This window comes from Myotis brandtii, unplaced genomic scaffold (genome assembly GCF_000412655.1).
Source record: "Myotis brandtii unplaced genomic scaffold, ASM41265v1 scaffold324, whole genome shotgun sequence".
Lineage (NCBI taxonomy): Eukaryota > Metazoa > Chordata > Mammalia > Chiroptera > Vespertilionidae > Myotis > Myotis brandtii.
Genome location: NW_005362439.1, coordinates 439751 through 466603, shown reverse-complemented (window position 1 = coordinate 466603; position 26853 = coordinate 439751). Strand labels below are relative to the sequence as shown.

The 26853-nt window shown below is 37.9% G+C and overlaps 2 protein-coding genes and 1 pseudogene across 2 annotated transcripts in view; 1 reads left to right on the top strand and 2 right to left on the bottom strand.

Moving 5' to 3' along the window:
* Positions 1-91: 91 nt before the first annotated feature.
* API5 (apoptosis inhibitor 5) lies at positions 92-21582 on the bottom strand. Its single transcript, XM_014543284.1, has 14 exons — positions 21481-21582; positions 21036-21197; positions 20139-20232; positions 19084-19149; positions 18271-18422; positions 16732-16938; positions 15531-15635; positions 13576-13665; positions 12463-12644; positions 11541-11634; positions 10466-10522; positions 9479-9555; positions 8851-8987; positions 92-2149 (listed from the first exon to the last, which is right to left on the bottom strand). Exons 1-14 carry the CDS (start codon positions 21580-21582, stop codon positions 2067-2069), a joined length of 1608 nt encoding a protein of 535 aa, XP_014398770.1. The 3' UTR covers positions 92-2066.
* Positions 11654-12451, bottom strand: LOC106726850 (annotated as a pseudogene).
* A 58-nt stretch (positions 21583-21640) lies between the features above and the next one.
* LOC106726848 (importin subunit alpha-1-like) overlaps positions 21641-26853 on the top strand; it is a gene marked incomplete at its 3' end in the record, with an annotated part of 10795 nt that continues 5582 nt past the window's right edge. The window contains exon 1 of the mRNA XM_014543283.1: positions 21641-21672. Within this exon, the coding sequence (XP_014398769.1) occupies positions 21641-21672 (32 nt within the window). The remainder of the gene's footprint in view (positions 21673-26853) is intronic.

The following is a 26853-nucleotide window of genomic DNA, read 5'->3' as shown; positions in this document are numbered from 1 at the left end:
CTGCTTGGTGCATGAAAAGCAATCAATGAATGTTTAATGAATATCCAAGAATCTGAAGTTATCATAATCATAACACATCAAGACACAAAACAAAATTACAAAAGGAAATTTATTCCAAAAGCATAAGGAAACACTTACTTTTGAACAATGTGATAAACAGATGTCTTGCAAAAGAAAAACAATCGTGACATGAAGTTTTTCATTCAAATTTTTGAAGCAAAAGTAACCTAAGTTGTGCATTATTGCCTTAGGAAAGGGAAGGGGAACAATGAGGTGGCAAAGGAAGAAACACAGTCAACTCAATATCAAACTTAAAGTAGAGTCAATTCTGCTCAGCTTTGAGTTTACAAATACTCTTTTAAAAAGAAAGAGAGGAAAAGTTACCCCTAAAGTTCAAATTTATATAACTGTAGTCCTAATACAGTTCCTATACTTGAAATGGCTTTCGGCCACCGGGTCACAGTTTTCAAATAGCAATTCCATATTCCTATGTCTGTTCAGATTCCAAGGGAGCTCAGGTTCAGCTCATTGTCTTTTGGAATGTTTAGATTATTGCCACCACTCCATAATCAAGCTGACCAATTTCTTATGCTCACTTGTATAATTCTAGTCTTCAAAAAATATTTATCCCATAAACATGTGCAGTATTTCTAACAAAGGGGTTTTGTTTTTTCCCCAATGTAAGGGTTAACAGTATTGAAGACACTGCCATTGGAATTACTAACTATTCCTCAAAAAATATGCCAAACTACTAGAAAATGTTACTCAGACACTGGATTTGAGTAGCAAACTTGGGGAGGGAATATTAACTATGAAACAAAAATATATGAAACATTCAAATGCAGAGCTAAGGACCTATGCTACTAAAAATGCCCATGACATTAAACACTCCACAAACCCCCCATCTGTTTTTTAACCTAAATATTCTATTGGCTAACTTATACAATAATTTTGATTAATAACCTGAGAAGTTAAATCTTCAAAGTGGCAAAAGCAAACAGAGAGAATCCCTTATTATTGGTAGAACATGTTATCAAGTCACTTTTCCTGGATTGCCCTGGTTATTCAATTCCCAAATTCTAAATTATTCTGTTTCATCCTGTAGAAACCTATATGTACATCAGATTCAGTATTTTGGCTGTATTTCTCCAAAAGGGATCGCCAAACTCATCTTTGAAAATGCAGCCTTTGTTTATTTTCAGTTTTAAATAACAATAATCATGTAAGTGCAACGGACTCAAAATCCCTCACTACTGGGAAGAAAACCTAGATAACAAGTTAATAATGGATTCAGCCTCAAAAGGGTAATCACCATGTCAAAGATGACCTGTTCCTGGAATTTTAAAAAATGATTTATGTTGTGTAGTCGGCATGCATATATATATATACACACACACACATATATATCTTATGTATGTATGTATATTATACATACACATTTCTATTCAAATAGTAAGATCCCATATTCAAAAGCTTATCACAACATATGGAGAAGAGTTAAGTAAGCAGTGCAAAGCAGCTTACATTCTCCTAAAAATGTAATATTTCTACATTTAAGTATTTTGCTCTTAGTACACTAGGTAGGAATGCTGAACCATTGCCTAGCAGCTTTATTTAAAAAACCCAATGAAAACCAAATGTTAAAATTGACCATTACTCTTCTCTATATATTGGGGGAAAAGGACAGAGGGGAGAAGAAAATCAGTAAGCTTTCAAAACTGATCATCTTTACCAGTTATCAGAAATAGAATTTCATTATATTTTAGATTTGAATAGCTCTCAACAAATTATTAAGATGTTTAAAAGATTCACAATATGAAGTCTGAATAATGATGATATTGCAAAAACAAGATTGTGCACAAAGCATCCAAAAATATCGCTGTGGTTTTACCTTGGACACAACCATGGTCTGTTACAAAAGTAGATCATACATACAAAGGTATAAAGAACAATAAGTTTTTAGCTGAAGGCAGCAGTCCTTTTAAGGGACATCCCCGGCAATCCAATGAGTAGTAGAATTTAAGTGTGTTAAGCTCATGACGATGCTGAAGAATGAGATGTCTTATTCAGTAGAGTCTTCCCCGACTACGATTTCCTCGTGCTCCCCAACCTCGGCCACCTCTACTTCCCCTGAAGGCTCCTCTCTGCTCTACGAAAAAGCGAACAAGGGTTTAGGTCTTGCTCAGGACTTCATGGTACAGCAAATGTAGCTCAGTGCTCTGAAGGAAGCAGTAGGCGCTATAAAAGCAGCATTGGTATTCTGCTACATCATCCATAGATTCATTCTGTACTTAAAACTAGGACAACATGTATATCAAAGAACATATATCAAGGTGCAAAATATAGTCATAGTTGGTACTCAATTAAATGTATCCTAGTAACAAAGATGTTTCAAGGTCACAATATTATGATGCCTATCACTATCACAGATAATTAATGAAACTATAAAAATTTCTATACTTAAAAATATTAGGCTAGACTGACACAATTTTCCTTTCAAATGCAATGAATAGACAATTTGCATTGGGTCATCATATTTCAAGCACCAAAACTCAAGAATCTACACTAATAAAAGACAAAGATGCTAATTGACCATACCTTCGCTATGCCCACCAGCCAAACAGAAGAGTATGCAAATTAACCCAACAAAGATGGCCGTTAAAATTGCATGCTGCAGGTGGGGCAGGCGGCAGCGCGATCTGCCACCCGCCCTGCCGCCAGCCGCCATCCCGGCCTGCCATCTGTGACCCAGGGTGGGATCCAGGCCTGCCATCTGCGACCCAGTGCAGGATCTGGGCCTGCCATCTGTGACCCAGGGAGGCGGGGCAGGCACCACGGGATCGGGCCTAAGCCAGCAGGTGGTTATCTCCCGAGGAGTCCCAGATTGTGAGAGGGCACAGGTCAGGCTGAGGGACACCCCACCGCCCCCCGCCAGCCCCGCCAGTGCACAGATTTTTGTGCACCAGGCCTCTAGTCCTATATAATAAAAGGGTAATATGCAAATAGACCGAACTGCAGAACAATGGAACAACCAATCAAAGCATAATATGCTAATGATATGCTAAGGTTGCTCAACAGCTCGCTATGAAGTGCACTGACCACCAGGGGGCAGATGCTCCAACCGGTAGGTTAGCTTGCTGCTGGGGTCTGGCTGATTGGGACTGAGCGAGATGGGCTGGACACTCACTGGAGCCCTCCCACTGACCCTCCCTGGCCCGAACCCACAGGCCACTCCCCTTGGGAGGGTGATAGATGCAGGGCTCATGGCTGGTCAGCGCTGCTGTAGCAGTGCCAGCCTCTCCTGATTGGGACTGGTTGGGCGCGAGCCCGCGGCAGGGACAGTAGGGCCAGGATGAGCAGGAGTGGCAGGAAGGAGCTGCAGGCGGTATTGGACTGTGGGTTTCAGCCTGATCCCTACAGGCCACCCAGAGGGACCCCACCCGTGCACGAATTCGTGCACCAGGCCTCTAGTATAGATATAAATGCTGACAGCTTTTCTCCCTGCTTAATCAGCTATATGAGCTGCTGCTCAGAGATGCTGCCAAAAAGTAATGATGTGTATACATACGGTATTTGGGTTACTGATTGTAAATTAAGCACATCTTTTGCTGAAAAATCAAGTCACATGTGTCATATGGTAGAATAAGATGGTGACTCATTAGGCAGTCTCTTTTATAGCTCCAGAGACATATTCCTGAGGAGTCTTTCCAGTAAAGAAAATTGATTGAAGTTATCAGTAAGCCTGGACTTTCATCATACATAAATTAAGAGTCTCAAATTTCTAATTCCAGAGATCAAATCTCTTCATTGAACTTTCAAACTTCCTCATTGCGGCAGGCATATTATTAGGAGCACGAAAAAGAAACTGTGTTGCTATTTTTGGATCCATAATGTTGGATACTTGAAAAATTCCTATTAAGTCGGCACTGCAACCCATTTTTTTTTTTACCATTATGGCTAGAAATATAGTTACCTTATTTGGGTGATGTTTTTTTTTTGTTTTGTTTTTTTTAAAAATATATTTTATTGATTTTTCACAGAGAGGAAGTGAAGGGGATAGAGAGTTAGAAACATCGATGAGAGAGAAACATCAATCAGCTGCCTCTTGCATACCCCCGACTGGGGATGTGCCCGCAACCAAGGTACATGCCCTTGGCCGGAACTGAACCAGGGAACGTTCAGCCCGCAGGGCGACGCTTTATCCACTGAGCCAAACCAGTCAGGGCTGGGTGATGTTTTGATATATATATTTTTTTCCTCCAGAAACTCGTGAGTTAGATAACTAACTAGATCTTTCTCTAGCTTAGCCAATATTTATCTGTTTAATAGAATGGGATCTGATTCAAAGTCACCTCTCATGACACATTATTCTAAGTTGATCAGTATGCACACCATTTAAATGAAACCATCATATTTATTACCCCAGTGAACACATTCAGAATATTACTAGATGTTCTGAGGGAAAGAATGCAGTGACCATGGGTGCATTCAGGTAGTGATGCAACCTTTATGTAGCTATAACTCTGCATTTTTGACTAAGACTTGGCCTCATCTATTGCATGTCTGCACATTCCCCCCCAACCATACTCATTATAAAACCTTAATTTCTCAGTAAATTTAACATCAACACACTTACTAAACACTTTCATCGATATCATTATTATTAGCTATAAGCTAATAACAGACTACTAAAATCCACCCTTTCAATTGTTTTTCAATCAATTTCAATATGAGGAACTGGATTCCCCTAAATTGTTCAGCTATTTCTAATGACTATATTAAATATGCTGTATGATGGTATTACTTGATCCTGTTATCTTTTTTTTTAAAATATATATTTTATTGATTTTTTACAGAGAGGAAGGGAGAGGGATAGGGAGTTAGAAACATGGATGAGAGAGAAACATCGATCAGCTGCCTCCTGCACACCCCCCACTGGGGATGTGCCCTCAATCAAGGTACATGCCCTTGACCGGAATCGAACCCGGGACCCCTGAGTCCGCAGGCCAACGCTCTATCCACTGAGCCAAACCGGTTAGGGCATGTTATCTTTTCTATACTGGCTATTTCTTTTTGATCTGCAACTGATACAGCTGTTATTACAGTACAGAGTCACCAAATTTTCTTTTCAAAGGGCTTCATCCTGAGAGACCATTCTGCACTTGTTTTTTTTCTAATGGTTTCAAGCTTATATTACTAACTTAAAACACCACTACTCCCAGTTAAAATTATGCTATAAAAATTATCTTTATATTTTAAAAAGGTAAAAGGTAAAGGACACAAGTCACAAAATATAGAATGTTTACTACTCCCAGGTTACTGGGGAACTTTATTCATAGGAAAGAAAACTAAACATTGGTATGTTTGTAAGTGATTTGATTGAAAATGCACTGGGAAGCTGAACTCAGTTGTGGGAAACAGTACAATGTTTATAAAGTAAATAAATGAGACATGGGTTAGTAAAATAATAAACTTGGATAAGGAAACAAAGTCTAAATATATCTGCATGGACTCAAAGAACAATCATAAATTATGGCTCCTCCTTTATGGTGAACAAGTTTAGGCCCATGGCACTGGTACAATAGACCTGTTCTGAACGGTGGGTGGTAATATTAATACTACCTGTTTCCCTAATAACACAAAAGGAATAAATTTCCTAACCCTTCAGTGTATATGACTTAAAAAACATCAACAACCATTCAGTCTTCCTGGAAAAAATAAAACAAAGCACGAGCTTGGCTGACATGGAAAAGTAGAATTATGATGATTTTGCCAAATGTGGGTAACATTTTTCTTTTTGAGGGATAAGCGGATAGTATTTATTAACATGTTTTGTACAGTTTTAAATTCATTACAATGAAACATTAGCAAGTACGTATTGCAACTGGGACATATTGCAAAATGTCCTGTTTTTTTAAAAGTAAACCATTTAATCCCATTATAAGAAAATTTAAAAATATAAACAAAATCTCGTCTTAAAAAGACCACAAAACATTTTTCCCCTCCAATTTTGAGGCAACAATAACATCCCAGAAAAAAAGAAATGCAACATGCTTCTGATATGCGAAACATCTTCCTGATATGCTGTCATTTCCCCAAAGACAGGCATAAAAAAGGTGTAAAAATTCTGAGATGGGCCCACCAATTCTAATCTGTAGTACCACAAGAATATGCATAAGCAGATAAGCAGCTCCCAAATATAAAAACTAGAAGAAAATTTACTCATATTTTCGATTAAGAATCAGAGCTGAGTTTGCTTTGTAATTCAATTTACGATAAACCCCCAATAACAAGTTGCGCCCTATAGAAATATTAAAGTATTGTAAAGTATTGTAATACCTGACACAAAAGACAATCATTGGGCATGCTTGTTTACCCTTTGTTACTTTGATGACTACAGAATTGAAGCTGTAAGTGACTCCTGGATTTTTGTCTTGGGTAAAAAAATGTTTTTCACGTTGATAGTTTAAAAAAATATCACATACAGTCTAAGGGTTTGCATTTTTCAAATGCATTATTATCATGATTCTCACTATCAGACACAGGGCAGAATCCTCATGGAAACTCAAGAGTAACTGAACTGCCCAAGTGAAGTAATACAATTCTCTACGTATTGCCATAGTTCTTGATTATGTTCATTAAATCAAATGATAGAATCTGATCTAATAGTTGATTTTAAAAATGGTTAATTTTAAGACATCATATTAACTCGTAAAAGTGACAGAGGACAATATTTGGACAAAAGTCTAAATATGCCTAAAGTAACACAAAATCCTTTCCATTTACAAAATGCTTTCACAAATATTCTTATTTGAAGTTTTTAAGATCTCGTTGTTACACCTATTTTTCAGGTAAGAAAAGAGGCTGAGATGCACGTTTTCATATTATTACATAAGTAAAAGAATTCAGTGATCTTTCCCACACTAAAGTTGCCTCAAAGAAAAAAGGCAAAAAGCAAAAATAGTATTCAGTGTTTGTTCTGTAGTAAGCCATTATCAAGGCAGCATGCAGCGAACAGTGAGTGGCTCCACCAAGTTCCTTTCCCAGGAACTACACTCATTCATCATCTCAGTATCAAGCTGCCATAGCTTTGAACAGTATCTGTGAGCACCTGTGCTCTATCTTGATTTTATGCATACCCAAGTAAGATGTGTTCTAAAATATCAGAAAAGCCCGAGAGTTTGTAAAGATGTTATGCTTATTTTAAAACTGGATGTAATTAAGGGTTTCAATTGTGCTGAATGAAATAAAGATGCTGTGTATTGAATCAGTCTATGTCTACCATTTGTACTACTTAAACAGAGAATGTTGAAAGCTGCTGGTTACCATAGGTTCTGCTAGTATCAAAGTGATCTTTTACTTGGCATCCAGTAACAGAAAATATACTGCTTGAGTGGGACTGATGCATGTAAACATGGTGTGTATTTATCATCATTCCTGCTTTGACTATATGTATTATTTTATGTTTTTACTAGAGGCCCAGTGCACGAAATTCGTGCACAGGTAGGGTCACTAGCGGCTGCCCACAGGGGGTGAACTGGGGGTGGGGAAGCCTCCCTTCTCTCGGCCGCCTGCTGCTGCTGGCCCCACCCCCTGATCAAACTCCCAGTTGAGGGGACAATTTGCATATTAGGCTTTTATTATATAGGATGTGTAATTTGGTAGGTTATTTTTTGGGTCTTGGAAAGCTCTAAAATTTTTCTACATAAATTTAACATAACTGCTTCCATTTCACACCATTTTGGCTTATGAAAGGTTTATAGGAATGCTCTACTTATGGATAGTGGGGGAAACTTGTACTGCAGAATTACTTTGATTGTAATTCTGGTAATCAAGGCCAATAACAAGTATGTTTGAGTGCTAGTATTATTAAACTAGAGGCCCAGTGCACGAATTCATGCACTCTGAAAGGAAATTAATTAGAAGAAACATTTTAGAGGCCAGGAAGGGACCAAGGAAGGTTGGCTCCAGGGCGTGTCCAGCCTGTCTCGCCCATTCCCGATCTGCTGGACCCTGGCAGCAAGATAACCTACCAGTTGCAGCGTCTCCCCCTGGTGGTCAGTGTGCGTCATAGTGACTGGTCAAGCGGTCGACTGATTGGTCGGACACTTAGCACATTAGGTTTTTTTATATATAGATATCTTAAAACAAGATTTGTAGAGTCAATGACATTTTCGTCTATTCTTCGTTGAAAGGAACTATGAGGGTTTAAGTCAATGAGAAACAAACCTCACTTCTCATTTGATAGCCCTGGGAAAGAATAGATTGGTGGGAAACCTTTCTGGCACTAACAGCTGAAACTGACAAGAGGACTGCACTCTGGGCAGCAGGGAGACCACAATGCATCACATCTTCCTTGCCAGATGACACTTTAACATCCTCCATTTCTATGACCTCTCCTTTTGAAACAGTTCAGAAGATGGGAGGACAAGCAGTAGGCTGACAAGGACCAGGGAGGATCACTAACACCACATTTGCCAGAAGCTATAGTTCTATCCCTGAGGGAGAATGCACAGATTGTCTTGCCTTGAAGCTAGAACAGGGAATACCAGGAATGGATGGTTCATGCCAATTTCCTTTCTTTTTTTTGTTGTTGGCTCCTCTGAATACAAGAGGCATATTTTTCTCTTTTAAGTGCTTAGTGCTACATGCTCAGTTCAATGAGCCCACAAGAGTGTGTCAAAAAGGAACGGGATCAACTGTTTCCCCAATAGCTCTAATTCCCCAAGCTAACTCAGAAAAATCACACAAAACAGCTATAATACTATATATAACTGATAATGAAAATCAAGTACAACACAATCTCTGTCTAATCTTGCATACTGCTTATACCCAAACGGAAACGCTCACCATAATTAAAGTTGCCCAAATTGCTGCTATATTTCCCACTAGGAGGATTATAAATCTGCCTTGCATCTCTTTTTGGTCCTGCTGGAGATTTCTTGGGTGGTGAGCCAGAAGTTGTATCTTCAGTGGCCCTCTTTTGCCTATAACAGTAAAAAGAACCACAATAAAAAAAATTGCATTAAATCAGAGGGACTTATAATTTAGCATAGGCACTCTAAAGATGATAGTCATACCAGAAAAAAGGAATAACATTCTGATGTCATCAAATTAACTGTGTCTTAGTTATGCAGACATTATCGAAAAAGATTTACAAGGCTTTAAAATAATCTAGAATACGTAACTTCAAAGACTATATGCAAGTGAACCATTTTGTAAAACTTGTCAGAAAGTCAAGTTATGCTACATGAATACAAATAGGCTGAAAAATCTAGGGCTGTATTCCATCAGTTTATTTTATAAGTACTGGAATTAGATTTTATATTTTAAGTCATACTTCTAATAGTCATATTTTAACATCTTATTAAGAACCACTTAATAACGTACCACTTTGTACAGTAAATATAACATCTGAATTCAGATTTTCATATTTGTAAATCATAACACTTAAATTCTTTTTAAATATAATTCTTACCCAATTTCAACCTTCTGTACAGGTTTCCAGGATAATGTTACTGTGCTCTTATAAGAGGGAGGAATGTGGAAGAGATCCTGAAGAGACAAAATTAGACAAGATTTCTATATATTTGATGGTGAGTGGAGTGGTTGGGTGGTGAGGGTAAGAAACAGGGAGACATCTTAAAGATTAATTTTAGGAAAGGAAGCTTTAATTTATCTTTCTTGCTCTTGTGCTGGTGATTAAGGTCCTAAAAAATGCTGCAAGAAAAAAACTAAACAAGGACAATTTTGTTAAAAGTTACACCTATTACTACCCTGCTGGTGTTGCTCAGTGGTTGAGTGTCGACCTATGAACCAGGAGGTCACATTTGGATCCCAGGGTTGTGGGCTCGATCCCGGGTGTGGGGCATGCAGGAGACAGCCAATCAATGACTCTTTCATCACTGATGTTTCTCTCTCTCTCTCCCTCTCCCTTCCTCTCTGAAGTCAATAAGTGTGTTTAAGCACTCATTTTTAGCTAGGCACCATTCTTTTTTTCTTTTTCTTTTTTTAAATATATTTTATTGATTTTTTACAGAGAGGAAGGGAGAGGGATAGAGAGTTAGAAACATCGATGAGAGAGAAACATCGATCAGCTGCCTCCTGCACACCCACCACTGGGGATGTGCCCGCAACCCAGGTACATGCCCTTGACCGGAATTGAACCCGGGACCCTTGAGTCCGCAGGCCGACACTCTATCCACTGAGCCAAACCGGTTAGGGCAAGAAAAGTATATATTAAAAATAATTCTTTTTTTAAAAGGTACACCTATTATTAATCCCTTGTTTTGCACAACACTTAAGAAACTGAAGCTAAGTTTTTTCTAAATGTGATTTCAAGTTTCAGGATAAAATATCAATAACAAATAAGTATTTCTCTTGCATATTTTTAAGTAGTTCAGAAGTAAAACACTACTTTTCTAGCAAGCTTGGGAGGACTGGGTAAGAAAGGAATACTTATTACCTTTATTAAAACATTGATGTTATTTGTTATTTTCAATGCAACAACTTTAATCTTGTTCTGCAAAAAGAAAAAAAATAGAATGCCAATAACTTTTACAATGCATATTCTATTACACTACTCTTTCAGAATCATTATTCCTGTGTTTTTTGTTTTTTTACTATAAACCAGTGCAGAGATGGCAAAGAAAGTAAATAATCTTGACAGGTTAGTTAGAACATTAAAGTGTTATCTACAATCTACCTAAAAAAATGAGTAAGGGACAGGTCATATGCACATAGGAATTATTTAAAAAATAATCAGTTTAAAAAACACACATTAGTTTAGCCTGGCAGGTGAGGCTTAATGGTTTAGCATCAACCTGTGAACCAGGAGATCACATATCCACTCCTGGTCAGGGCACATGCCCAGGTTGAGGGCTTGATCCCCAGTGGGAGATGTACAGGATGCATCCGATCAATGATTTTCATCATTGATTTTTCTATCTCTCTCTCCCTTTCCCTTTTTCTGTGAAAGCAATAAAAATATATTTAAAAGTATAATCAGTTTAAGTTAAAGATAGACATGATGAAAACTTAAAATATTTCACTAGGATTGGGATGAAGAATGATCAAAATAGATGAAACCAGGAAACCAAATATCCCAACACAAACAAAGTTTGGGATAGAATTAGCAATTTAATATTTTTCCTAATATTTTCCCCCAATTTAGTATTTGGGTTTCAAAAAGATGAAATTAAAAATATGACAACCATTAATATTTAAACAATACTAGTATGTACTGTTAATGAGATCCTAGGGAAAGACTGGTATGTATCTAAGTTTGGTAACATTTTCCACAAACATTGAAAACATTCAAGATATTGCAACGATGACAAAAATATAACTTAGCAAATAACTAAAATATAACTTAGTAAATATGTAGACAATCTTCTAACATCATGTATCACGACACAGACTTATAGCACCATTTCAAATAAAGTCGCATGTTACATTTGAATGTATGAATACAGTCTGAATTGGTAATAAGTGGTGGCTATTATAAAAATTTCTTTTGAGATGTGACTCAGTATTCCTACCTCGTCTGTTTTTAAGGCCTCGCCTGTTTTACCCTGGAGAGCCAAGCGAAGTTGTCTGATATAAACCTGCAGGCCCCGTGCAAAGTACTGCAGCCTAAAGGAAGAAGTATTTGTTAATTAGCAAATTATCATTTCAACTTTATTTTTCTACTTCAACTTAGACAAACGACACCTAAAAAACACAAACTGTATTGCCTTCTCAACAATTTCTGACTTCAACTAGTCATTTCTAGTTGGAGACAATTCGGAGCAGAGTAATATTAACTCCATTTAACATGATCCAGCCCAGTTGTTTTCCTGACTTTGTTTTAGAATGAGTATATTCTGTATTATCTAATATGAGGTTCACATATGCATCATAACCAATGGTAGCACTCTATCCGCATATTCTCTTGCTCATGAAGTCACACCTGAATCTGAGATCTAGTCTGAAAATATCTGAAGATGAGGTTGATGGGCTGCACCATCACCTGCAGTTTTTGGCCCAACACAGTACACCATGTTGGAAGCTGGCAAAACCACACTAACCCGCTAGAGTAACTTAAGTTGCCTGCCTCTGATCAAATGTTTCATATTAAACCTCTGCTTTACCAAAGAGTAGAGGACAGTAACAGATGATACAGAAGCTAAGCATTTCAAAATTTAAGATGTAAATTTGTTAATTTGGGGTGTTAGAACTTGCCCAAATCATAAAGCAAGTGGGGAGAGCCAGAGTCCATTTTTTTGGAAAAGTTATTTCTCTCCCATATATGACAGATATTATAATGTTTGCACCCATTTCTGTTTTGTGGCTCTTCAATTTTGTTCCACTGGAATAAGGCAGGGTGGGAAGACAGCTCTTGTAAAAATGAAAATAAAACCCAGGGAGCATCAGATAACCATCGTCTTTGCCAAGGATTAGACTACTTCAATCATACATCACCTAATTTTAAAATCTTTGAGCTTTTCTGCATTCAGTTTGGCTGTTAAGAAATCTGGAAGTTTTCGACCCAACTGGTGGAAGCTGTACAACAAACATTCCACATAACTGAATTGCAGCTTAGGTTCTTCATTACCAGCATTCTCCCCGTTTTCTGCTTCTTCTGGAGGGAGAGGCATGTACTCCTAAGAGATGAAGATACAGAGATATTTGCAATCTGTTCTAAATAATTATAAGCATATAATTGTAGGGCATGCTTTTATGGTAAGGCATGAAGCATTAAAACATACCAAGATCAGAAATTTAAGTAAGATATGTCTTTTAGACCTTTTGGATCAATGATCTACACTGTCAATTCTCCATATTAACCTATGTTATAGCTGCTACTACTACTAACAATGACAATGAAAGTAGCTAACATTCATTAGGCACTCAATGTAGGTGGAATTCTGAAAGCGTATTATCTTTCCTATGGTGAAAAAGTTAGTCAACCTAGGTTAACCTCATCAGTTGATGATCTTAACCTACTACATTAGGCTAATTCCAAAAATCTTCTTTGAATATTAGTCCATATTCTCTAAGTATTGACTCTTTTTTCATTCAAAAAGTACCACCAAAGGCACCCTAGTAGGTATTACAGATACTGGATGACTCCATTCACACTATGGACCTAATGCTTATCACTGCGTCATAACTGCTCACACCCAACAAAATAATTTGGTGACTCTGATGATTTTATCAGACAGCCTATTTTCTCTACAATTATGACTTAAATGACTTTATTTCCTAGTTGCTAAACCTACCAGGCCTTGGACAGCAACCTGGTGAAATGCAACTGATGTAAAAAATATTTTGATAGAGGACTAGCAGAACACCCTACTATATAAATCCTGTATTATACTTCATACAAAGCATCAACAACAGAAAAAATGCCAAAGATTAAAAATAGATTTTTTTAAAAAAAGTAGAAAACATGTGGCCTGAGCAGTTAACAGCACTTGCTAATATTGTCTAATACTGTAACTTCAAATTCTGGCTCTCCATAATCTAGAAATTAATACTACACTATTATACTCAGGGGCTATATAATTTCCATGGGGGAGGGGGGGTTCTTACCAATAGCTTATCAAACAATTTCCTTAAATTTGTTTCTAGCTTTTCCATGTCACCACAAAATGAACTCATTTCCGCCAACAGTTTCAATACCTAAAATACACAATTCACTGTTATTAGTATTATTTTCTTGAATAAGCAAGAACTGTAAAATAAGAATGATTCTAGATAACTACTTAAGACTGCTTAATTTTCAGTTGTACTTTTATGTAATCAGAATGTTTGACCTGACAAAAATCGTTTAGAGATGTAGCCCTATATTTTACTGTTGAGGAAACTAAAGGTCAAATAATAATATATGTCAGTTGCAGGGCAAGACCCTAACACCCAGCTCTCAGAATTTTCAACAATCAAATATAATAAGGAAAAGAATATACATGATATTTTCTGCTACAGGTTAATAATGATAGTGCTAAATACAATGCAAAAGTGACAAATACATTAACTAACTTGACAATTTGTAGAAAAACTGCGGAAGTACTCTTAACAGCAAATAACATTTTTTTTTAAATCTTCACCTGAGGATATTTTTCCATTAATTTTTAGAGAGAGTGTGGAAGAGAGAGGGAAAGACAGAGAAATATTGATGTGAGAGAAACATCAATTGGTTGCCTCCTGCATGAGCCCCGACCAGGACCCAGGCCAGGGAGGAGCCTGTGATTGAGGAATATGCCCTTGACTGGAATCAAACCCGGGGACCCTTTGGTTCGCAGACCCTTTGGTCTATCTACTGAGCCAAATTGGCTAGGGCAGTGGTTCCCAAACTTTTTTTGGCCATGCCCCACCTATGTATCTCTAAAATCTGGATGCCCGCCTGTGACAAATAATTCTTTATTATTCAAAAAATGAACTTCTATGCACATGGAGGAAGCCTAAAAGGCCATTAACTTGGTCTAAACATGGCATCCATGAAAGAGAAAAAAAAGAACAAAAGGACAGTTGAAGTACTGAGAAAGAAATCACCAAGAAATTGTAAAAAACAAACAAAACAAAACGAAGTGATATGAAAAAATACCAAATAAAGTTTCAAAACATATAATAGAGAACTGAAATGCATAAATATGTCACAATATATATTTATATACTGTATTTGAGGCCCCTAGAACCACAAGAAATGAAAAAAATTCACTGTTAATAACCATCTCGAATTGCCCCCCTTAAAAATCAAATTGCCCTCCTGTGGGGCGTGTGCCCCACTTTGGGAACCACTCGGCTAGGAGTTAGCAGCAAATAACTATTTACTAACACTTAGAGAGGGCCTCATTTGCTATTAAAATTTAGTCTCTCGTATTTGCCACTATTCTTGAAATTCATCTTTGCTTTATTCAATCCAGTCTGATAAGCCAAACCCAGAACATTTGAAGCAAACTACAGTGTACAATGAGTCTTCTTTACCCCAAAGACCTATAAGGGAAGTACATTTTCATATTTCAGTTTGATTCAACAATCATCAAGTGACTTTCAGAATCAGGCTCTGCACTAGATTCTGGGGATACGAAGATGAATATGGTTAAATGTGGGGAGATAAGTAAATGTAAAGTATTACATATGCTGTGAAAAAATGTATATAAACATTAGAGCTGAGATACAAAGGAGAGAGACGGAGTAATCAATTCTATTGGAGAAAGGATAAAGGATATTTTGTGTTAATCCAGCTTAAATCCAGCTCTATCAGTTGAGGATAGAGATGGGAACTATCATTAGTTAAATACCTTATTTAAAAGTATTAAGACTACAAAGGTAGAGACTACAATGAACACTATAAGCAGTGCTTTCCCATTGCAACAACCTTTAATTGAATTCATAAATCATTCCTATGTAATTCATCCTAAGACAGATTCTTGCTAGCCATCACCAGACCTCTACTGTCTTAGAATTTGGATTTAAGTTAGTGGTTTATATTTTTATTAAAATATGAGAATGGCTTTTCAGTACCAGAAGGAGAAATCTTCTCTTACCTCCAACTGTATATCAAGACCCTCCACTGGAGTAGTCAAGGAGCTGAGGTTAGGTAGAACCTGCTCACAGAAGTAAGTCACAAACCTTGTGGAATGCACGTTTTTCTGTAAAAAAAACAAAAAACACTGAGTTGTCAAAAAAGGGAGACATTCTCTCAAATATAACAGTAGAATGTCACTCCCCAAATGCTCACTGAGCACTACAGCATCAAGCACTGTGGCTACAAATACAATGCAGTGCAGACACCGGAGCACCCCAGAAATCAACCTCTATACATCTTTGTTTTTTTTTAATCCTCACCCGAGGATATGTTTTTATTGTTTTTTTTTGTTGTTGTTTGTTTTTTTTTTTTTTTTTTTGAGAGACAGAGAGAGAGAGACAGAGAGAGAGATAGAATACAAGAAACATCGATTGGTTGCCTCCTGTACGAGCCCTGACCAGGGTCTAACCAGCAATCTTTTGGTACACAGAATGACACTCCAACCAACTGAGCCACTCGGGCAGGGCAACATCTACATATCTTTTAACTGTTCCAAATTTTGGGGAAGATTCCAGTGTTGAATTTCAGATTGTACATTTTCACAAAGGATAGATCCTTTAAACTTTTTTTAAAACTATGGTATGCACATCCCGGAACACTGATGGCTAGAAATAGCACAAAGTCAGAGATAAAGAGCATATATACTTAAAACAACAATCTGTTAGAAAATTTAAGAAAAAAGGTTAAATTACTAAAGCAAGCATTTTAGAAACTCAGCCAAATTATAATTTATGATGCAAAATTCTCAAGACTTTAAAAAAGCCTCTTAGAAAGACTTTAAAGAAACTTCTTGCTGCTTTGGTCTCTCACCAACCCTACTCAAGCCCCCATAAACTAAATATTGATTCCACTATGTTACTACTTTTACGCAAAGGTTTGAAGAGAATGCTCAAGTGAATATCTATAGAAATATAAGCTGCCTGGCCAGCGGCTCAGTGGTTGAGCATCGACCTAGGAACCAGGACACATTTGGATTCCAGGTCAGGGCACATGCCTGGGGTTGTGGGCTGGATCCCCAGTGTGGGGTCATCACTGATGTTTCTATCTCTCTCTCCCTGTCTCCCTTCCTCTCTGAAATCAATAAAAATATAGTTAAAAAAAGAAAAAACATAAGCTAACAGAGTAATGAAGATAGCATCTATGTAAAACCAAGAGCGCACCGAGAAGAGGGGTACCGCCTGCCGAGTGCACTGTAAGAGCCTGTCCACACAGTCGGGATCTGACGGGTTGAAGGTTTGTTCTAGGTCAGCCTGTTCAGCCACCAACTCTACAAGTTGCTGTCTTCCACTCACTGTCTGTAAGCTCTTTAACCCAGACAGTATCTTCATGAACAGGACAAATTCTTCACCAGTCACATCTTCTAGGACCTGGAAAGAGATAGTAATTCAAAATAAGTGTCTTTACCACTTGAATGGGAAAGATCAATATTAAAGCAGTGTAACATTTATTTCAGTTACTAAAGTCAGTTTGCTCTTAATGTTTCTGAAATACTGATGAGAGTATAACTTCTAGCTTTAGTCAATTTAACTTCAGAGTAGAACATTATTATCCATACTAGAGGCCCAATGCACGAAATTTGTGCCAGAGTAGGCCTTCCTTCCCTAGGCGGCCGGCACTGGCTTCCCGCTGGCACCCGGGACTTGGGCTTCCCTCTGGCCGCAGGCAGGCACCTGAGCTTCCCTCGCAGCCCCAGCTTTGTCCAGAAGGTGGTCTGGAAGGACTTCCAGTCTAATTAGCATATTACACTTTTATTATTATAGATGGGGCACAATGTTGTCTCCAAAGCGGCAAATCTGGTTCTTGGAAAATTTTTATGTCTAAAGCACAAATGTGCATACAGTAAATAAAAAGATATAGAGTATATCTGTGGCACTAAAAATTCATAAAAGGGTAGCTAAGGAAAAAAATAAGTCTAAAAAGGCTCTTTTGGGAGTGACAGCAAAATAAAGATTGAGAAATTATGTAGTAAATCAGATGCAGTTTCCTATATTTAAAAGCAGCCTCATTCACGTGAATGTGGTAATTGCATACAAAATAGAAGACGTATTCCACCAGATTATTAGTTGGAGCATAAATAAAATATGCTGACATTTCCAGCTGAATAACTGCTCCTTTCTCTCTCACTGACAAAATCTTATTAGTAAGCAAGTGAACAGTAATATCAGGAAAATTTTGGAATTTTCCTAAACATATAAAAAGTAAATTATTTCCAAACTTTTACACTTCATAAGTGAAAATTACTTGTGACACATCTTGATAATCTCAGCTTCTATACTTATGCTAGATCTGGGGGCACGCTCTTGAAGAGCTTATAGAGTCATGGGGTAGGACGAAAAAAATAGGTCATTTCAATGTGATTTCATTTTTATTTTGAAACTATTCAAAATACTGAGAGATTATCCTAAGACGGGTGGGAATTAGGTAAAATTTCCTGAAGGAGTTGATCTGTAGATTCCTGGAAAATGCATAAATTTTGAGGTTAGCAATCACAAAGGATTTAAATGTGATCACATCCCTTTAAATTAACACACATTCATCATTACAAGCAAGCAAAGTGCAAAATACAATGTAAGAAAAGCTTGAAATTCTACAGTGGTTCTAATGGGATATGTCATTTTATATACATTGATGAATACTGCTAAGTTCAAATACATGCTTTTGCTTTAGAGAAGTTCTATTAAATGATGACTGAAGCTTACCTTTTTGGATTCAGTTAGTATAAGTTCCTCTACTTCCTTTGTTAAGACCTCATCTGGTAAAGTCTTAAGTTTTGTAGAAAGGAATTTGATTGCTCGTTCTCTAACAATGTCTTCTCCTTGAAGGATTTGGCTGAATAAGCCACCTAAAGTCCCTGCAAAACAAAATAGTTTTGTGTAGCAAGTTAATTCTATATCATAATGAAGTTTTTAAATATAACTCAGTTTATAGTATTCCTTCTCAAGTGAGTTAATAAACATCCTGAGTATCATTGATACTGGTTAAATTAGTATGAAGCTTCTACAGCTTCAACTGTAAGAGTGATCATATGCTTTCTTCATGGATTCAGAGTTAGACTGAGCATGACTTACCCTTTAAAAAAAAAATACATATTTATATTGATTTCAGAGAGGAAGGGAGAGGGAGAGAGATAGAAACATCAATGATAAGAGAGAATCATGGATTGGCTGCCTTCTGCACACCCCCTACTGGGGAAATGAGCCCGCAACCCGGGCATATACCCTGACCTCCTGGTTCATAGGTCGACACTCAACCTCTGAGCCACACCAGCTGGGCTTATCATTACTAATAATAAAACACAGGCATTTTGGAACTGCTTTTGCAATTATTTCTGCTGGGTTTTCAACTCATAAACCTCTTGAGCTAAATAGTTTTTTTAAAGAGAACACTTAATATTTTTATGAAATAGATATGTGGGTGAATTCCAGAATTTATCTTTTATGAGTTGTGCCAAACTCCCCAATTTTTAAGACATCAGACTAAGAAGAACAATTCAGAACAAGAAGTGACCTTACCTTTTGCATCCATCTTAAATATACTTAATAGGGCATTGTTCACTAAGTTAAATTCTGCAGAGTCATCTACAAAGAGAAAAAGTGGTACAACGCATAAAATAAATGAAAAATATCATCTGCTTCATTTTGAAACTTAAGATTCAACATAGATTCTCATGGATTACATTGAGACACATAATTTAAGTAATTCTCTCAAGTACTGAGAAAATACATCTTCCTTAAAAAGGCAAAGAACCTAATATAGCATGCCTGGAAAGGTTTTATATTAAGACTAGAGGCCTGGTGCATGAATTCGTGCACCAGTGGGGTCCCTTGGCCTGGCCTGTGGGATCAGGCCAAAACCGCTCTCCGACATTCCCCAAGGGGTCCTGGATTGTGAGAGGGACCCCACTGGTGCACAATTGGGGCCGGGGAGGGACATGGGAGGTTAGCCAGCTGGGTGGGGCGCCGCGGGAAGGCTCCAGGTGTATCTGGCCTGTCTGGCTCAGTCCCAATTGGCTGGACCCCAGCAGCAAGCTAACCTACCAGTCGGAGCCTCTGCCCCCTGGTGGTCAGTGCACATTATAATGAGCAGTTGAGCAGCCTTAACATATCATTAGCATACTATGCTTTGATTGGTTAAACGGATGACTGGACAACCGGACACTTAGCATATTTGGCTTTTATTATATAGGATGGTCCAATTATGAAACTATAGGAAATTAGAGGGGAGGAGATCATGATGCATCAAAATCTCCCAAAGAATTTAGTAATTTTGCCTTTATAAATAGAATTCAACATAAAACAACACTAGGAATTGGATAATCACAAGTCATTAAGTTTCAAACTATTAAATATAAGAGAATTTTTTTTAAAGCTAAAAACAGAGTCATTTCAGAGAGAAGTTACATATATTTAAAGTGCAGATTTAAATACTATTATTTAAATGAATTTATTTATCTTTGTCTTAAATCTTTATTGTTGAAAGTATTACCTATGTTCTCCTCCCCACTCATTGACCCCTTTTAGCCTGGAGAAGTCATATTCATTAAAAGGATAATGTTAATATTCCTTACCTGTTTGCAAAAGTTGGGTTAGAATATCTGCCACTCGGGGAAGATTTTCTCCAGTGGCAAATTGAGGAAGCTCTTTAATTGCTTGCCGTCGAATCTGGATATAATTTCAAACAAAAATTTAACCAAATACTATCATCAATAAAAACAACAAACCCAATCTTTAAAAAAAACTAAAACCACAGAAAAAACCATTAATTAGGGGGCAGATGAATCACAAAAATATAAAACATAAAATTCTAGCAGTTTCAGAAATAATTTGCTTCAATTTAGCATTCAAGCTTCACAGAATAACTAAAATAAAATGTGGTGGGAAGAGACATTAAATATGATTATCTGATTGGAGTAGACAGATTTGAGATTATAAACGATGGTTTACATATTGATTATACACAACTATTGTTTTTGTTGTTGTTTTTTTTAGGGCACATAATATGTATCCCTTAAGAAAGCCTACAGTGGCAATGTCATATCTAGTAACTATTTACTTTCCAATTTTCAGTATTGACTACTTAATACACATTTGTGAATATTTTATGTATTTAACTCCAAATACATAGTCCTGGCTTATTTAGTTTAACATAAAAATGTATGGGAGTTACAGTTAGCAAATTCTGCATGAAATGTTGTTAATTCACAAATTCCATTTTTAACTATGAATAACGAATAAGCAAAACAAAGTATCTTGTAATTCTACGCATTTTTCACAGTTGAAGGGTGGTGAAAGAGCAAAATATTTTCTCAAATGTAGAGAAATGGTATGACATTGTGCCAAACCATATTGCAGTATTTTATTGGGCACTGAGATGATTGGTACTTAATTATATGAACTATGCACATACAATGTCTGGAAATGGCAACATCTGAAAACTTATTGAAAAGCATCAATCATACACTTACTGATACATCTTCATCCTCACAGAGGTCTAACTGTGCATTGATAGCAGAATCAGCCAATTCTGGAAAATGCTTAAAGAATTTTGGAATAAACTGAGCTGCTAATCTTTTTTCCTTGGTACCACCTTTCACACCATCCAATATCACTTGATAGGCATCTTTATGCTGAAAGAATAAAACAGAAAAGAAACACAATTCTGAATGATGAAAGCTAAACAAACTTGTTGGAACCTAAATTAGTAAAATTTTACAAAGACTAAGCTTAGAAATAGGGCTTGTTTTGGAGTGTTACTGCTTAAATTGGACACCTACCTTCCTTCCATCTGTTCCCTGCCCCCCGCCCACGAGTTATTTGTGAGTAGGGAAAGAGAGAAGGATGACTCTAATTTTAGTGGAAAAAGCAACTAAGCTTGTAGATGTACCAACACTTCTTCATTCTAGTGATTACTGACCCCAGCCTCGTGACTGTATCATACTTTAAAAATTGTAATGAGAGCTGCTTGATACACTCAGGATACCTGTGCCACTGGCTGCTCAGACCAGATGACATGTTAGTGTTGCAAGCAGGGCTGTACTATTGAGCATTTTTAAAATCTGCTATTATGTAGATGCTACTTGAGTATAAATATTTTTGTGGTGATTTAAAAAATAAATAAATTTAAAAAAACTGTAATGAATGTGGTAGAATCCTCAAAGAATTGTAACATGTATTTAAATATATTTGTTTCCAATTAGCACTTTAAAGCAGGTGAAGAGGATACATTCCTGAAATTAAGCAAAACCACAAAGGTTAGGAAGCTTTACTTTGCCTCATATTTTAGAATATGAAAATGATAATTCATTCTATATAGCCAGCCAATTTTGGATTAAGAAAGATTCAAATGTCACATATTTAGCTTTTTATTAGAATAATGCATTCAAAACTCATGTTTCCTTAAAAAAAAAAAAATTTCAGAAGTGCTCTCCTTCAGATACTCATGTCAACTAGTTCTGAATCCTCCTATACCCCTGCCTCCAAAACCAGTCCTTTCAATAAATGACAATGATCAACCTGGCAAGAACAGTAATAAATATGGAGACTATAGCTACATCTCCTGTTTGGACATCTGGATAAAACTTTTAATTACTAGAAAACCTTAACCCTTAAACATTATTTTAATGATACCAAATGTGCAAACAGGATAGTGTTTACTCTGTATAAGGCAATTCGCTAAGTGCTTTAGATATGTGAGCATACTTCAGGCCATCAAGAGGGGAATAACTAATAAATATCTAATGAATTACAGAACTACCAAAAATTTAGTTAAATAAAGGAGGATGCAAAGTTACTGAGGTACAGTAGAATCTCAATTAAGGACATTCCCTTATTAAATAATCAAAAATAAAGTGTTCTATGTATCGAAAGGTTAGGTCATATACTGCCAACCTACTTAAAAAACACATTCTAAAAATCAGTTCTAAAAAAGCATACATTCGATAAAAAAAAAGATACCAAAATAATGCTATTTCATGAAATATAAGTCAGTAAAGTTTATACTCTTCCACCCTGAAAAGCCAGTGTACTCCTGTGTAAGGATCTAATCTTAGAAAACCTGCCCCAGAAAACCCTAAGTGCCACAGTCCCTTAACAGGTGTCTGTATTTTGTTTTGTCTTTTAAACTTTAAAAAAAATTGACTACATCAAATTAAGTATTTACACTTTACCATTAAATAAATTCATAATCATTTGAAGCACAATTTAAAATAATGATGGGCCACAACTCTATGATGGCTGGTCGGAAGCCCTGGGCAGAGCACAGTGGAAAGGGGTCCGGGAGGTAAAGGAACCATCAGCAGGGGAAGGAGAACTGAAGGAGCCAGATGCAGAATGGGGAAAGGAAGGCTGAGTAAGTAGGCAGAACACACGAGCTACATGAGGAAAGGTGACAGAGGGGCTGGAAGGTTCTGAGGTATTAAATAATGCTTCATTTACAATTTCTCAATCACAGTTTGCTTATCAGAAAATACATGTGCATGGTCTGAGTGGGCTGCCACAGTTCAAACCCGTTTTATTCAAGGGACAACTGTAAAAGGATGTAACCCTTAACTCCAAGAGTTTTTACAATTTAGCAAGAAACTAAGAAAAGTCCTCACATGAAATAAAATATAAATCTGAAGTTCTATAAATGAATACATAGTGCCAAGGAGGTTAAAAAAGAGAAAAATATGATCTGCTTGAGGAAAATTAGCTGACAAAACCTCAGAGAACTATTTAGTATTGACAGTAGTGCCAAGGGCACTCCCTCATGGCAGCAACATGAGTAACTGTGGTACTCAACTCTTTGTCAAAGGGTGAAAATCAACATTAGAAGGAAGGTCTAAGCGCTCCTCTAAAAAAGCATACATTCGATTATAAATTCATAATCATTTGAAGCACAATTTATGGACCGGAGGGCCGGAACAAAAGCATGGATGGAGTGTTTGTGTGAACTAATATAAATTCAAAGTAAACATCATTACATAAAAGGGTACGGTCTTTTTTTTTTTTTTTTAGTTTTATTCATTTCAAACGGGCCGTATCCGGCCTGCGGGCCGTAGTTTGCCCACGGCTGGTCTAGACTAAGAACCTCAAATAGATACCTATCTGGTCTCAGAAGTGTCAAGATAGGTATCTATCAGGAAACTGAAATCTTGACTGTAAATCTAAGTTAACATGAAAATTAGGCTTTGCAACACTAAGAATGAAAACTTTCTCTCCTTAAAAAAAAAAAAAGCAAGCAATGTCTCTTCCATTAAGTTGGCTCTTGCTTTTGTTAGTTAAAATTCACAAGCAGAATCCTAAAACCCACCATCATTTTTTGCTGAACAGTTTTAGATATTTTTTTTCTAAAAGAGATGAAGTATTACACAAGAGAGAATTTGTAAGCATTATGGTTTAGTTCAGCTTTAGGTCCGTCAGAATTCACTTCATTATGCAGAGGTCTTTTTGTCTTAAGTAGTTGCTTGACAGCTGTCATTACAGTGTCATGAAGGTACTGATCTCCCATCATCTACAGGGAACTGTGCTAAAATCTTACCGCCCAACAGTGTCTGCTACATGGTAGGCACTCAAAAAATGTACTGAATATATAAAATCATGGGCCCTCAGTGAAGTTAGCAGGAAAGGTGCCTTTTCTGCTTTTTCACAAACTTACGGCTCCTAAGCGCTTTGAGAAAGACACTTTTGACCTCTTGAGGGAGATCTCTCAATCTAATCTGGTAGTATTTATAATTGAAGATGACATATGAGGGGAATGCAAGCAATTCTCAATTATCCATAATACTGCATAGATAAATTCAAGTTTGGCTTCCATTTGCCCTATCGTACACTGTAAATAGGTGGCTGTCAACCGTTTTTCTACTCCAGCAAAAGGGTGGGAATAGCCAACATCTGGAAAAAGTCCCATCAGTGCCATCATAGGTGAGTGGATAAAAAAGCTGCAGTACATTTATACCATGACTACTACACGGCTGTAAAAAAAGAAGGAACTCTGAAACTTTGCAATATCATGGATGGATCTGGAGCAGTGATGGCGAACCTTTTGAGCTCTGAGTGTCAGCATTTTGAAAAACCCTAACTTAACTCTGGTGCCGTGTCACATATAGAAATTTTTTGATACTTGCAACCATAGTAAAACAAAGATTTATATTTTTGACATTTATTTTATATATTTAAATGCCATTTAACAAAGAAAAATCAACCAAAAAAATGAGTCAGAGGTGACATAGGTTTGCCATCACTGATCTGGAGAGTATTATGCTAAGTGAAATAAGCCAGTCAGAGAAAGACAAATACCCTATGATCTCACTAATGTGTGGAATCTAATCAACATAATAAACTGACAAACAAAATGGAATCGGGAGCCAGAGGAGAGGTGAGTGGGGGTGAGATTGGATAAAGAAGGTGAAGGGATTAGCTGAAGAATAAATAGACAAATACCATGGGCACGGGCAATAGTGGGATGAAGACCAAGGGATAGGGAGGTTGGGGTGGGTGGAGGTGGGCAAGGGGAGGGGAAGGGGGACACCTGCAATAATCAACATTGCAAAATTTTAACTAAAAAAATGAAGGTGGAGACATGGGACATCACTATGTATAGGGTTTCAAAGTTTCCCTACAAGATTCCTGATCCACCTCTTTGGGAGCGAAACATCTGTAAACTGACTGAGAATCACTGTTGTAGCTTCTACCCATTCCCTCTGCTGATGTACAATTTTAGGGAGAACATCTATAATAATAAAAGCATAATATGCTTATTAGACTGGACGTCCTTCCGGACGACCTTCGGAAAAAAGCCGGGGCTGCAAGGGAAGCCCGGGTCCCGGCAGGCGAGGGGGAAGGAAGGCTTACTCTTGCATGAATGTCATGCATTGGGCCTCTAGTTTACTATAATCTTCCGCAACTCAGCCACAATGAATGAGAATATCTTCACTACTACCTCTTTCTAGGAACAACAAAATCAAACCATGACTGACCACAGTTTTCCCACCTTGTCTTAATGGGCAGGCACTTTCTTCTCCACAGCGGATCTATAACCCACACCTTATATACATCTACAACAGGCAGCTTATATTTCTTATTAGTGACGTCAAAATTCCCTACTGAGCCCTAACCGGTTTGGCTCAGTGGATAGAGTGACAGCCTGCAGACTGAAGGGTCCCAGGTTCTATTCCAATCAAGGGCATGTACCTTGGTTGCGGGCACATCCCCAGTAGGGAGTGTGCAGGAGGCAGCTGATCCATGTTTCTCTCTCATCGATGTTCCTCTCTATCCCTCTCCCCTCTCTCTTCCTCTCTGTAAAAAAAATATCAATAAAATATATATTTTTAAAAAAATTCCCTACTGAAACGGGAAATATGTAGGGAAGGAAAACCACGATACTTGGAACTGTATATTTACAATTCTAGATTAAGCTAAAACAAGGTTCCAACATTTCCCCGCCTTCGGCTCAGAAATGACACATGCCCAGAGAAGGGACCGGGAGGGGGCAGTACCACAGCCTAGCTCACGCCAGTAGCTCTAGGATCGTCCACTTCCTCCTTCCAGCAGGAGAATCCCATGAAGTTCTAAGCACTGCAAACACAGATGGCATGGGATTTCGGACAAAAACAAGTCAAGGTTACCCTCCGGGAGAACCTGGTTCTTTTCCCAACAAAACACAGGCACACGCCCTGTGAGCAACTCCTCAACATCCCCGTCCCCGGGGCTGGAAACTCACAAAGAGGCCCCGGCTGGTGCTGACACCACACTCCTCCAAGCGCGTCGGGGCACACGCCGCGGACCGACCTGCTACCGACACCGCTACTTATAACGCTGCACGCTCCTTCCCCCCCCGCACGGCCCTGTCATATTTTACAACACTTTTCAATAAAAAGTTAAATAGAACCTATCGTCCTTATTGATGCATCGCCAGCCTCCCTCTTTAAGAATACATCCCGGCAGAGCGCCGGTCAGTCCATCTTGTACCTGCAGCGCCCGGCACAGCGTCCCGGTGGGTGGTAGGTCCTGAATAAATGAAATCCCGAGCCCTCACTCAAGTCCGGGCGAAAGGCCCATTTTCTTTCTTTTCTGCCCCCCACAAACTTCTGTCTCGTAAATGAAGAGCAGGTTGTGACCTCAAGAAAGACATGTCTGAACTCTCCCTCTCGTCCTCGGAGGGACTGAACTCCACCGGGAAGGAGGAGGAGGACTGGGGCTCGGGAGGAGAACTACCGGGAGGCCGAGTTCGAAAGCGCCACTGGGAGGAAAGGCTGCCCCAGGGAGGCGGAGGGGGGCCGCGCTCGCCCCGGGGAGGCTCCACAC